At 38.1% G+C, this 15,151-nt stretch overlaps 1 protein-coding gene across 1 annotated transcript in view; it reads left to right on the top strand.

Annotated features, from left to right (window-relative positions):
- Positions 1–15,151, top strand: part of LOC130846158 (complement C5-like) — a 91,527-nt gene that overhangs the window by 38,238 nt on the left and 38,138 nt on the right. Inside the window, exons 21-23 of the mRNA XM_057724211.1 lie at positions 3,156–3,383; positions 5,702–5,762; positions 11,869–11,958. Of these exons, the coding sequence (XP_057580194.1) occupies positions 3,156–3,383; positions 5,702–5,762; positions 11,869–11,958 (379 nt within the window). The remainder of the gene's footprint in view (positions 1–3,155; positions 3,384–5,701; positions 5,763–11,868; positions 11,959–15,151) is intronic.

A 15,151-nucleotide genomic window follows, 5' to 3' on the forward strand; every position in this document is an offset into this window, starting at 1 on the left:
GTAGCTACAGTTCTATAGCATCATTGAAACTCCAATTCATTGACTCCACTACTTTTTTACTCTTCCTTAGTCTTCTTATGCTAAAGTCTTTACTTTGCTCCTTGTTCAGGTTAGAATTCAAAAGCCATCTTTATAACCTCACTGATTAAAAACATGTCAACTCCCTTGATCCTCTTTTGCTCTGGGGTACACTCCATGAAAAACTCCAACCATGGCCAGACCCACCATTTGTCTTCTTTCTGCCAACACACTTCTAAACAGAGTTATACATTAGGTTGACTTATTTCACTTGAAAAGCACAATCACAAAACTTTACATAGGAACTCAATGCAGTCTGAAAATCTGACTCTATTTTTTTAAAAAAGCTCTAGTTTTATACTTAGACATGAGTATTTCAGTGGTCTCCAAAAATTTCGCTTACACCTTGCTAAATTCTTTTGGAAAAACTAAGTACACCATTGGCACAGTTTTAAATTGGCGTTTAAAATGTTTCATTGTAAATTCAAAAAAATATGCAAATCTATAACTTTAGGAATAGTTAAGCATTGATATTTTAAAAATAAAACCATTATATCAAACTTTTAAAGGTATACAGCAGAATCTAAATACCATAGCAATTCATTTAAAAATACCCAAACAAGGTCTTGTTCACAACAGACTATATACCATTCCTCTCATCTGTGAGCTCATATTTCCATTCCACTCTCCTAATATTGTATGTTTTATGCTTGAATGTTTTCTGTCGATTACTCTTTTATACTTTGATGGAACAAAAATGTGCACATACATTGAAATTGAATTATTTTTAAATTTTATGATTATAAGACCCTAAGTGTCAAATAATTGCTCACTGATTTAGTTAAAAATGTATTTGGGCTTTGATAGGTATTATCCTGAATTTATAAATTACTGTAAGGGAAACTGACCTGCCTACAATATTAAATATTTTACATCTTTTTGTTCTTTTGCTTTACGTACTAGATCAGGGGTCAGCAATCTATGGCCCATGGGCCAAAACTGGCCTGCTCCTTCCTCTTTTATAGCCTATAAGCTAAGAACATTGTTCACATTTCTAAAAGGCTGGGGGTGGGGAGTAGAAGAAAAATATTTCATGGCACACGAAAATGATATGAAATTCAAATTTCAGTGTCCATAAATAAAGTTTAAAGCCATACTCATTTGTGTAGGTATTATCCATGGCAGAGTTGAGTAGTTGTGACATAGACCATATGTGGTGCTCAGAGCACCACAAATTGCAATGACATAATTATAACTAGACAGTGTTTTAAGTGTCACACATCTCATGGTACTGCCATATTTTATTTAATTTTTAAATTATCAGTGCATTACTCATCATATCAAAACAGGAAACAAGAACATCTGCGATATCTCGGGTTAATTACCGATTAATTACCTTTCTTCTTCAGTAGAGATCACACTTTCCTCTCCCTTTACATCTAGTGACTTTGCATTGACCCTTGGACTTTGTTAATGAAATGTTATAAAGACTCTGGATTCTATTACGGTCCTCTGAAGAGCTTTCATCTTGGTTTGTGTGTTTTAGCAGGCGGTTGGCTGAATCAATCTCAAACTCTGAAATCTCAGTTCGGTTCTTTTAGCCTTAACTGGGGTGCTTGGAGTCTGTGCTGTGCATAGGTCAAGGGTTGGCCAGGTTTGAGCTAAATTTATACACTGAACTTGGAGTTCCTTCACTTTTCCGCTGTGGTGGCTGCACCATACTCTGTCCCCTGGTTCTTCAAGCCAATGAGATGGCAGGTTCTACCGGAGGTTTAACTTCTCCTCAAGGGACTAATGGTGACTGCCCTCAGGTTAAAACTGTAAAAAAAAACAGGACCCTCATCCAGCGTCCTTCCTTTCTTCTGAATGTCACCTCCTCTTCCAATCTCTAGTGCCTTCAGGTAGTTTTTTTTTTTTAACACATATTTTGTCTAGAGCCTATAGTTATTATTTGTGGAAGAGTTATTCAGTAGGAGCTACTTGGCTCTTTCTGAAAGCAGAACCACTGCTGAAGTTTTTGTTTTGGGGGTTATTTGTTTTTTTGTTTTTTGGGGTTTTTTTTATATATATATTTAATATCAGTTTCAAATTTTCCTTTCTATCTCAATTTGCTAAAAGTTTTTATAATGCATTCATGTTGAATTTTATCAAATGACTCTTCTGTACTTATCCTTACCTACCCTACCCCAGCTCTCCTGGGGGAATCATTGGCCTCAGGTGACTCAAAAGGCCTCTTTAACTCCTGCCTCACCCACTCTGGTTGTTTTGTTTTCCAAGAAAGTAGTTAAGAGGGAAAAGGAACTTGCCATTTTTGAAAAATTCCTCAAAATTAGTTGTTGAATGTTGATACTCTTTCTTGTTCATCTGCCTGATATACTCTGGATCTTATGGATTTATTATTTTGGGTATAGTTCTGTCAATTCACTAGATTTTGGAGAAGAGATGAAAAATATTCACTATTTGAGCCAGAAGTCAGTAGGTATCCTTATTATCCCTGTTACAAAGATGAAGAAATGGAGGGTCATGCAATGTGCTCTTGTCACACAGGAAGGTGGAGAGCTAAGATCTGAACGTAGGTCTTTCCGGAGCCAGAGTCTAGCTGTATAATGGGGTACAAGTGGGAAGTTAATGAGGCAAGATTGGAAAAGTTAGTCGGGGACATATTAGGCAGGGCCTTGAGTGCCAAGACATGGAGTTTCCAGTCTCTCATAAAACCATTTATTGAATATGAAAGACTGAGCTATAAGATACAAAGATGAATAAGACACACAGTGTGCCTGAGCCTGGGCTCCCACTGTCTAAAATATAAACACGTAAAGAGATGGTATAACGTATGCTATCATGACAGCATGAACAAAGAACTTCAGTAGTATTGTACCTGATTTAGTAGGTCTAAGGAAGGTTAGATGTTTCTGAGCCAGTGCTGAGCTTTCTAGACATCCTGTCACATTGCTAAGCTGTAAGGCAACTGGTATGTATGTTTTATAAAATCTGAAATGACTTTCCCTACAGCCCTAGAATCTAAGGGGTTATTTAACAAGTACCAGGCAAGAATTTGTGTCCAGATGAACACAGTCAAGGCGTGCTTTCCTCATCATGAAGTGTTTTGAAATAATTGTTCACTGGTGATATTTCAGGCCTGTGTTAAAATGTCTCCTGTGGAGGGAATCTGTTCGTCAGGAAGCCCAAGCATTGACCCTCAGGGGAAAAGATCTTTCAAATGTCTGCCCCAGACAATAGAGGGCTCCTCCAGCCAGTTCGTGACCTTCAGTGTGCTTCCTCTGGAAATAGGCCTCCACAACATCAGCTTCTCACTGGATACTTCTGTTGGAAACGAAATCTTAATAAAAACATTACGAGTGGTGGTAAGAAAAATATGCTTTTTAAAAATTCTTTCAAAAACACTTCTTTCTTTCTGAAAAAAAAGTTAGCAGCAGCTCATGCTTAAGTGATTCAGAAAGAGACACAGAGAGAGAAAATGATGACACAAACATGAAATGTTAACATTTGGGGGAATCTGGGTAGAGGTTATCTCAGATATTTTTGGGCTATTCTTATAACTTTTAAGTCTGAAATTATGTTTTTAAAATTTAAATAAAATAATGATACTTGCTTATTGTAGAAAGCATGGAATACTGAAAAACCAAGGAGAAGAAAACTAAAATCACCAATAACCCCTACAACCAAAGATATCCAATTTTAACATTTTGGTACATAGTTTTCTGGAGTACTTTTCCCCCAGCACTTTCAGCAAATGTTTTGAAATCTGTGCCAGACATTATGCTAAGTACTGGAGCTACAGAAATAAGTAAGACAGGACCCATGCATTTATAGTTTAGAATTTATAGTCTAGAAAATTATCCATTTTGTAAATGAGTAAACAGGCCAAAAAAAGGAAGAAAACTATCCTTTCGTGAGTACTGTTTACCCACACAGTCTGTTGAGTGTTTTCATGTTATCTCATTAAGATTAAGATTCTTGGCAAGAATCTTAATGACAGAACTGGATCTTCTTAGGTCTTCATTCTCTGAGTTCTGTTTTCAGCCATGAAATTCACTTCAGTAAACATGTATTGACCTATTTTGTGCAAGACTCATTCTATTTTCTATACATCTTTGCGTGGTGGTTGCATGCACAGATTCTGGATCCACACTGCCTGAGTTTGCATCCTGGCTCCACTACTTCTTAGTAGTGTGACATTGGATAAGTTCCTTGATCTCTCTGGGTGTCAGTTTCCTCATATGTCACATGGGAGTAATAATAGCACTTACTCCATAGAGTATTTTTGAGGTTAAAGGAGCTAATACATACAAAACACTTAGATCACACAGCAAAAGAAACCATAAATGAGACGAAAAGACAACCCTTAGAATGGGAGAAAATATTTGCAAACGAAGCGATGGACAAAGAGTTAATCTCCAAAATATACAAGCAGCTCATGCAGCTCAATATCAAAAATACAAACAACCCTATCCAAAAATGGGCAGAAGACCTAAGTAGACATTTCTCCAAAGAAGACATACAGATGGCACAAACACATGAAAAGATGCTCAACATCACTAATCATTAGAGAAATGCAAGTCAAAGCCACGATGAGGTATCACTTCACACCAGCCAGAATGGCCATCATCAAAAAAATCTAGGAACAATAAATGCTGGGGAGAGTGTGGAGAAAAGGGAACCCTCCTGCACTGTTGGTGAGAATGTAATGTGATACAGCCACTATGGAAAACAGTATGGAGATTCCTTAAAAAACTAAAAATAGAGCTACCATATGACCCAGCAATCCCACTACTGGGCATGTATCCTGAGAAAATCATAATTCAAAAAGATACATGCACCCCAATGTTCATTGCAGCACTATTTACAATAGCCAGGAAATGGACACAACCTAAATGTCCATCAACAGATGAATGGATAAAGAAGATGTGGCACATATATACAATGGAATATTACTCAGCCATAAAAAGGAATGAAATTGAGTTATTTGTATGGACCTAAAGTCTGTCATAAGAGTGAAAGAAGTCAGAAAGAGAAAAACAAATACTGTATGCTAACTCATATATATGGAATCTAAAAAAATGGAACTGATGAACTCAGTGGCAGAGGAAGAATAAAGACACAGATGTAGAGAAAAGACTTGAGGACACGGGGAGGTGGGAAAGAAGAAGCTGAGACAAAGTGAGAGTAGCGTTGACATATATATACACTACCGAATGTAAAATAGCTAGTGGGAAGCAACTATGCAACATAGGGAGATCAACTCCATGATTGGTGATGACCTAGAGGGGTGGGATAGGGAGGGTGGGAGGGAAGCTCAAGTGGGAGGGGATATGGGGGTATATGTATAAATATAGCTAATTCACTTTGTTGTACAGCAGACACTAGCACAACAGTGTAAACCAATTATATTCCAATAAAGATCTGGAGGGGGAAAAAAAAGCACTTAGATCAATTACCTGGCTTCTGATAACTTCTATGTAAGTGTTTGCTCTGATTCTCATGCAAATAGCCAGAATATCTTATTCCTGGATGTATGCATACAAGTATTTAAACATACTTTGCCTCCTCAAAAAAAAGAAAAAAGGATTTTTTAATTGGAAAAGTAGTCAAGTTGATTCAAGCATTCAGGTCATATAAACTTAATTATGTTCTTAACTGAATGTTTTTTGCCTTATTTTAGCCAGAAGGTGTCAAAAGGGAAAGTTATGCTGGTGTTACCCTGGACCCAAAGGGTATCTACGGTAGGCAAAATGAGTTTGTATTTTATATGTTGTCTTTTGCTCTAGGGAGATGTGTAACCTGAAACACTATTTTTTAAAAATGTTAATTGTCTAGAATCAGAAGTATCCACTTCTTAGTTCACTGCCTTTTTTGACAGCATGTATTATATTATAGTCTGGATGGGTTTAGAACAGATTATAGGCAGACCGAGAAGATGGCAGATTAGAGTCTCCAAAAGACCATCTTATCGGGGTTTGGTTGCCAGTTTCTTTTATAGAACAGAGAGGAGGAGGAGATGAGGAAGTAAAGTAAAAAGGACATAAGTTTTGCAAATGTTCACTGGAATGGCCAACCTCAGGAAGGGGATGTGTTAATTTCTTCTTTCTTGCAGCCATCCACAGGTGGACAGGGTCCGGGTGCTTCCCTGAACAAAGGCACTTTGGTTTAACATTCAGGCAGAGGGGCAGGGTTCCCTGAGGCAGGCCATTATGTACAGATAGTATTCTTTCAGTGAACAAAAGTAGTGGAAAGCAAAGGTTAAAGTAAAAGAAACAGATTCAACATGTAGTCAGATTTGGTTCTTCCCTGTTATATTAGGTTTTGTTTTGGTTTTGTTTCTGTTTGCCTCACCGCACAGCTTGCAGGATCTTATTTCCCCACCAGGGATCGAACCCATGCAGTGAAAGTACGGCGTCCTAACGATGGACTGCCAGGGAATTTCCAAAGTAACCCCATTAGTTTTAAATGCAAAGCATTGAAATAGTAATAATTGCATGACTTCCCTTATATATTAGTCATTTTACCATTCTATCCATCACAATAATAATTTATAATATTTTCTTATAGAACCATGAATCCAAAGAACGCCTAAGAAAAAGTCATTTACATTCTTATTTGACATGCATTATTTGAAAACACAATAATGCTGATTAATTACTTAACAAAGCCATTCCTCATTGTTCCTGTTTCCTTGCTTTTCCTCTAATTGAGATATTCTGAATCCTCTCAAAGTTAGAATGGTGCAAACAATTGAGCACTTAATCAAGGCCTAAATACATATGTATTTATGAAATTTAGAATGTTCTCAGTTAACAATTCTTTTCACCAAAAAAAGACAGACCGCTGTAGTTCTTACTAAAGGGTTGAAATTTACCTTATTGTTGCATTGTCATTTTTCCTTTCTTTTGATGATAAATAAATGGAAAAAAAAGTTTCCTTACAAATCAAGACCACTATACTCAGAGTGCTGTTTCCTCCAGGAAAGCAAAGAATTAATATTTTCATTTCCAATCAGCTGAATCCCATGAACTGAATAAGGATGACTTCATGCAAACTTTTTTTCTCTAATTTTATCTTCATACAGACCTCCTCCCAGCCTGTGAAGAATCTATGGGGAGGGATGTGAGAAGTTCTGAGGTTTTGGCCTCAGGCAGTTATATCACATCTCAGAGCCACTGCTTGCTTTGTTCACCCTGATGCCTCCTATGCTAACATTATTCCATACAGCTTTCCAAAACAGCCCTGTCTTACCCATCCTAGGTGTGAACATCAGGGCCACAAGATGGCAATGATCTTTTATCTGGGAATAGATATCTCCCTCAAAAATCTTGGTTAAAAAAAAAAGAATCTATGCCTCTTTCCAGTCTTGTCATATGACTTTTTCCCCTTATTTTAGACAACTTAGATTCAGGCAGCTTTGTTACTTTCCAGCGTACTAAATAGGGTAAAGAAGACAACTAATTATGTCCAGTTTATTTCAGAGATTTTATTAAATACTTCCAATCTGTATATATTGGAATTGCTATACCACTATGATACTTTATAGAGTGTTTTTAAAAAGCTAAAAAAAAGTATTTGGAAAAGTAAACAGACAATAACGTTCGAGGAAATCTGAGAAAAATATCAGTGAGGGAGAAAGAGGTATCAGAACAAGCTGTAAAGTAGCAGTAATTAAAATTATGTGACATTAGCTTAAAATGAGACTAAACACAGAAACTCAATACACATGACTAGCCCTAGGCTTTGGTTCCTGCTTTCTCTGCCTGACAAGCTCTTCTCATATCTTGGATACAGAGAGTTCAGCTCCTCACTTTCCTCAGTTCTCAGCACATCGTCATCATTGGTCTGGGTAGGCCCTTCTCATGTTTTATTTTCTCTTCTCATTCCTGACCCCCACTCCCATTTCCCTTCCTTCAAATGCCCCCACTCAAATATGCTTGATCTATGTCTTTGAGTAGGGAGGTTGTTTTGGGTATGTTTTTTTAACATATAAAAGGTATGTGCTATAGATCTTGATCTAGTTCCTAAGTTTTTAAACACAATACTCTATTTTAAGCATATATTTCTATTGCTATACATACATTTAATTCACTGCTTCTTACACAGTATTTCAGAGTATATTCTGTTACTGAACTCAGGTTCTGCTGCTTGCCACTCAAAAGGCAATAATTTGAGAGGCAAAATGTCAATAGAAAGGAAAGATGCTTTCGTCAGAAGAGCCGGCAATCTGGGGAGAAGGTAGACTCATGTCCCAAGACAAACTCCAAAGATTCTGCTCAGCCATGACAGTTTTTAAAGAAGAGGGGAGAATCTCAGTGAATCTTGGAAGCAGGAGGTTGAATTCTGCATCATTCTCCATTGTGTGTGGACTGGCTGACTCTTCAGATGTTATCTTGCCTAAGTGATTTTCCTGCAGGATTGCTAAAGGGGCTGTTGGGGGTAGAGGGCTAGTCATTCTTTTTTTTTTTTTTTTTTTTAATTTTTAATTTTATATTGGAGTAGAGTTGATTAACAATGTTGTGTTAGTTTCGGGTGTTCAGCAAAGTGATTTGGTTATACATATACATGTTATCTATTCTTTTTCAAATTCTTTTCCCATTTAGGTTATTACAGAATATTGAGCAGAGTTCCCTGTAGAAGTAGTCATTCTTTAATTGCTTGATTCTTCATTCTTGCTTCTTTTTGTCTAGAAAAAGAATCAACCTGCAGGGCGTGGTGTGCACTCAGGAGAGTGTAAGTCAGGAGTTAGGTTAAACTGCCTAGTGATCTCCTTCTTATCATTAGGTTCTTTTAAAGTTAGAGGGGGACAGAAATGGGCAAACAGGAAAGGGGCAAAAGAGCTGCTCTCAGTTCCCCACTGTCAAACATCATTCTATTTCTATGGGATCAGGGGCGAAGGTCCGTCTTCTGTAGCTTCTTCCTGCTGACCTAGGGCACCGTATCACCATATTCTCAGAGTGGAAGATGCCCCCATGGGTCTGTAGCATCTTTGCTGACAATTTTAGTTGCCTGCTTACTTGTACCGGCAGAGCAAGCTACAGTTATTTTGATGCCCACAAAGATACAGTTTATTGTGAGCAACAATGTTAATCCCATCCTCTCTTTTTTTTAATAAATTTATTTATTTATTTTATTTATTGGCTGTGCTAGGTCTTCGTTGCTGCACATGGCCTTTCTCTAGTTGCTGAGAGCAGGGGCTACTCTTCATTGTGGTGTGCAGGCTCCTCATTGTAGTGGCTTCTCTTGTTGTGGAGCACAGGCCCTAGGCGCATGGGCTTCAATAGTTGCGGCACATGGGCTCAGTAGTTGTGGCTCACGGGCTCTAGAGCACAGGCTCAATAGTTGTGGCTCACGGGCTTAGTTGCTCCGTGGCATGTGGAATCTTCCCAAGGCAGGGCTCAAACCCATGTCCCCTGCATTGGCAGGTGGATTCTTTACCACTGCGCCACCTAGGAAGTCCAATCCCATTCTCTTGAGGCCAGTTCTTGAAACTGTGCTAGCCATAGATTCAGTACTGCTCAAGATGGGGCAGCTTATGTCATGGCTACGTTCTGGGCATCATGCAGTTAGCTTTTCCTCCTCTGGTGGCAGCTGTAGTATCTGTAAAACAGCTCAGGAATGTGCATCAGACATGGAGTCCATGACTAACTTCCTATCATTAACTGCCCATTTTTGTACTTGGGGGGCCTGGCAGGCTTCTGCTAGGTTTCAGTTCCACTACTCTTTTCTTATTCACCCCCTCGTGACAGATCCCCCACTACCATCAACAATGCTGCGATGAATGTTCTTGTTCATACCCCGTTACAAACCTGTGTGAGCCCTTATCTGGACTGTTTCTTGGAGCTGAACTACTGGGTCAAAGGCACACATATACTGAATACCATTTACTTCTGTCACATTGCTCTTCAGAATGGCTGTGCTATTTGTGCCTCTGCCAGCCCTGCATAAGGATTTTCCTCATCCCACATCCTCAACCAAACTTGGTATTACTCGCCTCTCTAAAATGTGCCATTTTTGAGGGCTATGAAGTGACATCTCATTATTGTTTTAATTTGGATTTTCCTGATTACAGTGATTCCTAAACATTTCTTCATATGCTTGCCGGCCATTTGGGCTTCCATTCCGTGAATTGCCAATTCCTATCTTTTGCACTTTTTTTCTATTTTTCACTTGGGTTTTCTGGTCTATTCCTGGTTGATTTTGTCTCCTGCATGCTCTTTTGAGCAATGGTGGACCTTAGTGGGTTTTGAACAGGAATCTTTTATTCTAATATAGTCAAATTCATTATAATTTCATTTCATGGTTTTATATTTTAGTTGGCAAAGACATTATTGTGTATTTTATCCTATTAGTTTTACAGATTTAACTTTTAAATGTTTTGATCTCTCTGGCATCTACCTTTATAAGTGATGCCTTGATGGGTCTTTTTTTATGATCTCTGACAAGGAGTAAAATTGACTTCTTTTAGTTTTAGCTTTCTCATCTGTACCTTTTCCATCTGGCAGAAGAGTTGAGAACAAGACTTGAAATAGTCAAGGGCAGGTATCACTAGAAAAAAATGGTGGAGGATCTAATTTAGATAATCTCAAACAATCTACTCTCATAAGTACTGTATATTAAGCACAAACTTGTTGCCAGGCTCTTTGTCTATATTATTTTTACCTTCACAAAAACCCTTTGAGGAAAATACTGTCACCTCTATTTAACTGATAAGCAAACTGAGGCATGGAGAGATTGTGTCTTGCCCAGTGTCACATCTAGAGTAAGTACCTTCTGAACTCAGTGCTCTTTCATCCACATGGCAAAGCTCTCAAATGTTTTCACTGAGTTTTATTTTAATATTTTATCCTCAGCATTTATCAAAGGCTGATGAAGAGAGAAGAGGAACATTCCTGTCTCTTCTGCAAAGCCATATGGTTTGGCCATTCGATTGCAAAATGTCACTTTTTTTTTATTTTAATTGTCTAACATGTGCCAGGGACTAAGTGCTTGGGGCTACAGCATTCAATAAAAGATGTTTCCTGCCCTCAAAGAACTTTCTTAGCAAGACAATGGGAGGAAGAGGCTCTTTGTGGTGACTACCATGGGCTCTGCAGTAAAGCTTCCTGAGTTCTGATGCAGTTTCATCTGTGCTAGCTCTGTGACCTTGAGCAATTTGCTTTCTAAGCCTCAGTTTCCTCATCTATGAAATTAAAATAATAATAATAGACCCAGGGCATAGGCTTGCTGTGAGGATGCAATGTAACAATGCACTCAAAGAGCTTAGCGGTGTGCTTGGTATCCTATCAGTAGAACGATAAATACTATCTTTTTTTAATGAAATAAACCAATGATTATAGTAGAAAACTCTCTGATACAGGCATGAGTAAACTCTCATTGTGCAGAGAGAGAAAGTGTCTAAGTTAGAGGGAAAGGAGAAGGTAGAAGGGATTTCAGGGCATGCTTCCCAATGGAGCTACTCTTCACATTTCCTTGACTAAGGGATTACATGTTAGTTATTTTTAGATTTCAGTTCCGAGAACAATTTTCTCTCTTTGGACAAAACAGCATGCTCCCTTTTACTGATGAATAAGATTTATATAACCTATATGTTTATAACATCATCATGTGATGACCAGGAAGCTTACAGTCAACTTTAATGCTTTATTTAATAAGATTATATAAGCCTAGGGTTTGATAAAAATCCTTGATTATTTTTAACTTCCCTTTTAAATTTTAATATTGTTATTATAAAAGAGACTATTATTTTTTTTAAAAATTCCCTGAAAGTAGGTATATTATAAATAATCTGCAAATAGTCTTCCCTCAAGAACTGCGCAAATCTAATAATTTTCTTTTAAATTTCAGGCACCATTAGTAGACGAAAGGAGTTCCCATACAGGATACCATTGGATATGGTCCCCAAAACAAAAGTCAAAAGGATTGTGAGTGTAAAAGGTAAATTAATAAGTGCCATTTTTATTTCTTATTTCACTTTGTGTTTCAAACAAAAATCAAATATTCTCATAATTATCCTGTGTCTCCTCTTCTCTACTCAGTTGCATATACAATAGGGGACCTCTGGGAGTACCCTATCCCTACTCCCATCTTCAAAGCCCCAACCACTCTTCCGACTCTCTTCTTCCAGTGGCCTGATCTGAATGGAGGTTCCTGCTCCCATGATGGAGGGTGGGGGCTGTTACTGGCCCAAAGACTTCTCTAAAAAGAAAGTGCAGTTGCATCCAGATTTAAAGGACTTCTTATGATCCTAGTGACCAGTCCTGTTCCAGAGAAGGCTTTATGACCTGCAAATGGCCCCAAGAAAGCAGCTCTGCTCCGCTAGAGTACCAGTACATTTGCAGAAGTGGTGTCCTTAGTGGGTTTTATCCCTCATCTCCAGCCTTTAAAAATTCAATGACATATCATCAAAATAATAGACTGTCCTGACTACATTTTTTTTTTTTTTTTTTTTTGGGGGGTACACCAGGTTCAATCAACTGTTTTTATACACATATCCCCATATTCCCTCCCTTCCTTGACGCCCCCCCCTCGATTCCCCCCCACCCTCCCTGCCCCAGTCCTCTAAGGCATCTTCCATCCTCGAGTTGGACTCCCTTTGTTATACAACAACTTCCCACTGACTATTTTACAGTTGGTAGTATATATATGTCTGTACTACTCTCCCGCTTCTTCTCAGTTTCCCCTTCACCCCCCGCCCCCTCCCATACCTCGAGTTCTCCAGTCCATTCCCTGTATCTGCTTCCCTGTTCTTGTCACTGAGTTCATCAGTACCATTTTTAGATTCCGTATATGTGAGTTAGCATACAATATTTTTCTTTCTCTTTCTGACTTACTTCACTCTGTATGACAGATTGTAGTTCTATCCACCTCATTACATATAGCTCCATCTCATCCCTTTTTATAGCTGAGTAATATTCCATTGTATATATATGCCACATCTTCTGTATCCATTCATTTGTTGATGGGCATTTAGGTTGCTTCCATGTCCTGGCTATTGTAAAGAGTGCTGCAATAAACATTATGGTACAAGTTTCTTTTGGGATTATGGTTTTCTTTGGGTATATGCCCAGGAGTGGGATGACTGGATCATATGGTAGTTCTATTTGTAGTTTTTTAAGGAACCTCCAAATTGTTTTCCATAGTGGCTGTACCAACTTACAGTCCCACCAACAGTGCAGGAGAGTTCCCTTTTCTCCACACCCTCTCCAACATTTGTTGTTTCCAGACTTTGTGATGATGGCCATTCTGATTGGTGTGAGGTGATACCTCATTGTGGCTTTGACTTGCATTTCTCTGATGATGAGTGATGTTGAGCATCTTTTCATGTGTTTGTTGGCCATCTGTATGTCTTCTTTGGAGAAATGTCTATTTAGGTCTTCTGCCCATTTGTGGATTGGGTTATTTGCTTTTTTGGTATGAAGCTGCATGAGCTGCTTGTATATTTTGGAGGTTAATCCTTTGTCCGTTGTTTCATAGGCAATTATTTTTTCCCATTCTGAGGGTTGCCTTTTAGTCTTGTTTATGGTTTCTTTTGCTGTGCAAAAGCTTTTAAGTTTCATGAGGTCCCATTTGTTTATTCTTGATTTTATTTCCATGATTCTAGGAGGTGGGTCAAAAAGGATGTTGCTTTGATGTATGTCAAAGAGTGTTCTGCCTATGTTTTCCTCTAGGAGTTTGATAGTATCTGGCCTTATATGTAGGTCTTTAATCCATTTGGAGTTTATTTTTGTGTATGGTGTTAGGAAGTGTTCTAATTTCATTCTTTTACATGTTGCTGTCCAATTTTCCCAGCACCACTTATTGAAGAGGCTGTCTTTTTTCCATGGTATACTCGTGCCTCCTTTGTCAAAGATAAGGTGCCCATATGTGTTTGGGCTTACTTCTGAGTTCTCTATTCTGTTCCATTGATCTTCCTTTCTATTTTTGTGCCAGTACCATACTGTCTTGATCACTATGGCCTTGTAGTATAGTTTGAAGTCAGGAAGCCTGATTCCACCAACTCCGTTTTTCCTTCTCAAGATTGCTTTGGCTATTCGGGGTCTTTTGCGTTTCCATACAAATCGTAAGATTTCTTGCTCTAGTTCTGTGAAAAATGCCATTGGTAATCTGATCGGGATTGCATTAAATCTGTAAATTGCTTTGGGTAGTACAGTCATTTTCACGATGTTGATTCTTCCAATCCAGGAACATGGTATATCCCTCCATCTGTTTATGTCATCTTTGATTTCTTTCATCAATGTCTTAAAGTTTTCTGCATACAGATCTTTTGCCTCCTTAGGCAGGTTTATTCCTAGGTATTTGATTCTTTTGGTTGCAATGGTGAATGGGAGAGTTTCCTTAATTTCTCTTTCTGCTCTTCCGTTGTTAGTGTATAGGAATGCAAGAGATTTCTGTGCATTAATTTTGTATCCTGCTACTTTACTAAACTCATCAATGAGTGCTAGCAGTTTTCTGGTAGAGTCTTTAGGGTTTTCTATATATAGTATCATGTCATCTGCAAAGAGTGATAATTTTACTTCTTCTTTTCCAATTTGGATTCCTTTAATTTCTTTTTCTTCTCTGATTGCTGTGGCTAACACTTCCAAAACTATGTTGAATAACAGTGGTGAGAGTGGACACCCTTGTCTTGTTCCTGTTCTTAGAGGGAATTCTTCCAGTTTTTCTCCATTGAGAACAATGTTGGCTTTTGGTTTGTCATATATGGCTTTTATGATGTTGAGGTAATTTCCTTCTATGCCCATTTTCTGGAGAGCTTTTATCATAAATGGATGTTGAACTTTGTCAAAAGCTTTTTCTGCATCTATTGAAATGATCATATGGTTTTTATCCTTCAATTTGTTGATATGATGTATCACGTTGATTGATTTGCGTATATTGAAGAATCCTTGCATCCCAGGGATAAACCCCACTTGATCGTGGTGTATGATTTTTTTAATGTGCTGTTGCAGTCTGTTAGCTAGTATTTTGTTGAGGATTTTTGCATCTATATTCATCAGTGATATTGGTCTGTAGTTTTCTTTTTTTGTGACATCTTTGCCTGGTTTTGGTATCAGGGTGATGGTAGCCTCATAGAATGAGTTTGGGAGTGCTCCGCCTTCTGCAATATTTTGGAAGAGTTTGAGAAGGATAG

This window comes from Hippopotamus amphibius, chromosome 2 (assembly GCF_030028045.1).
Source record: "Hippopotamus amphibius kiboko isolate mHipAmp2 chromosome 2, mHipAmp2.hap2, whole genome shotgun sequence".
NCBI classification, from domain to species: Eukaryota; Metazoa; Chordata; class Mammalia; order Artiodactyla; family Hippopotamidae; genus Hippopotamus; species Hippopotamus amphibius.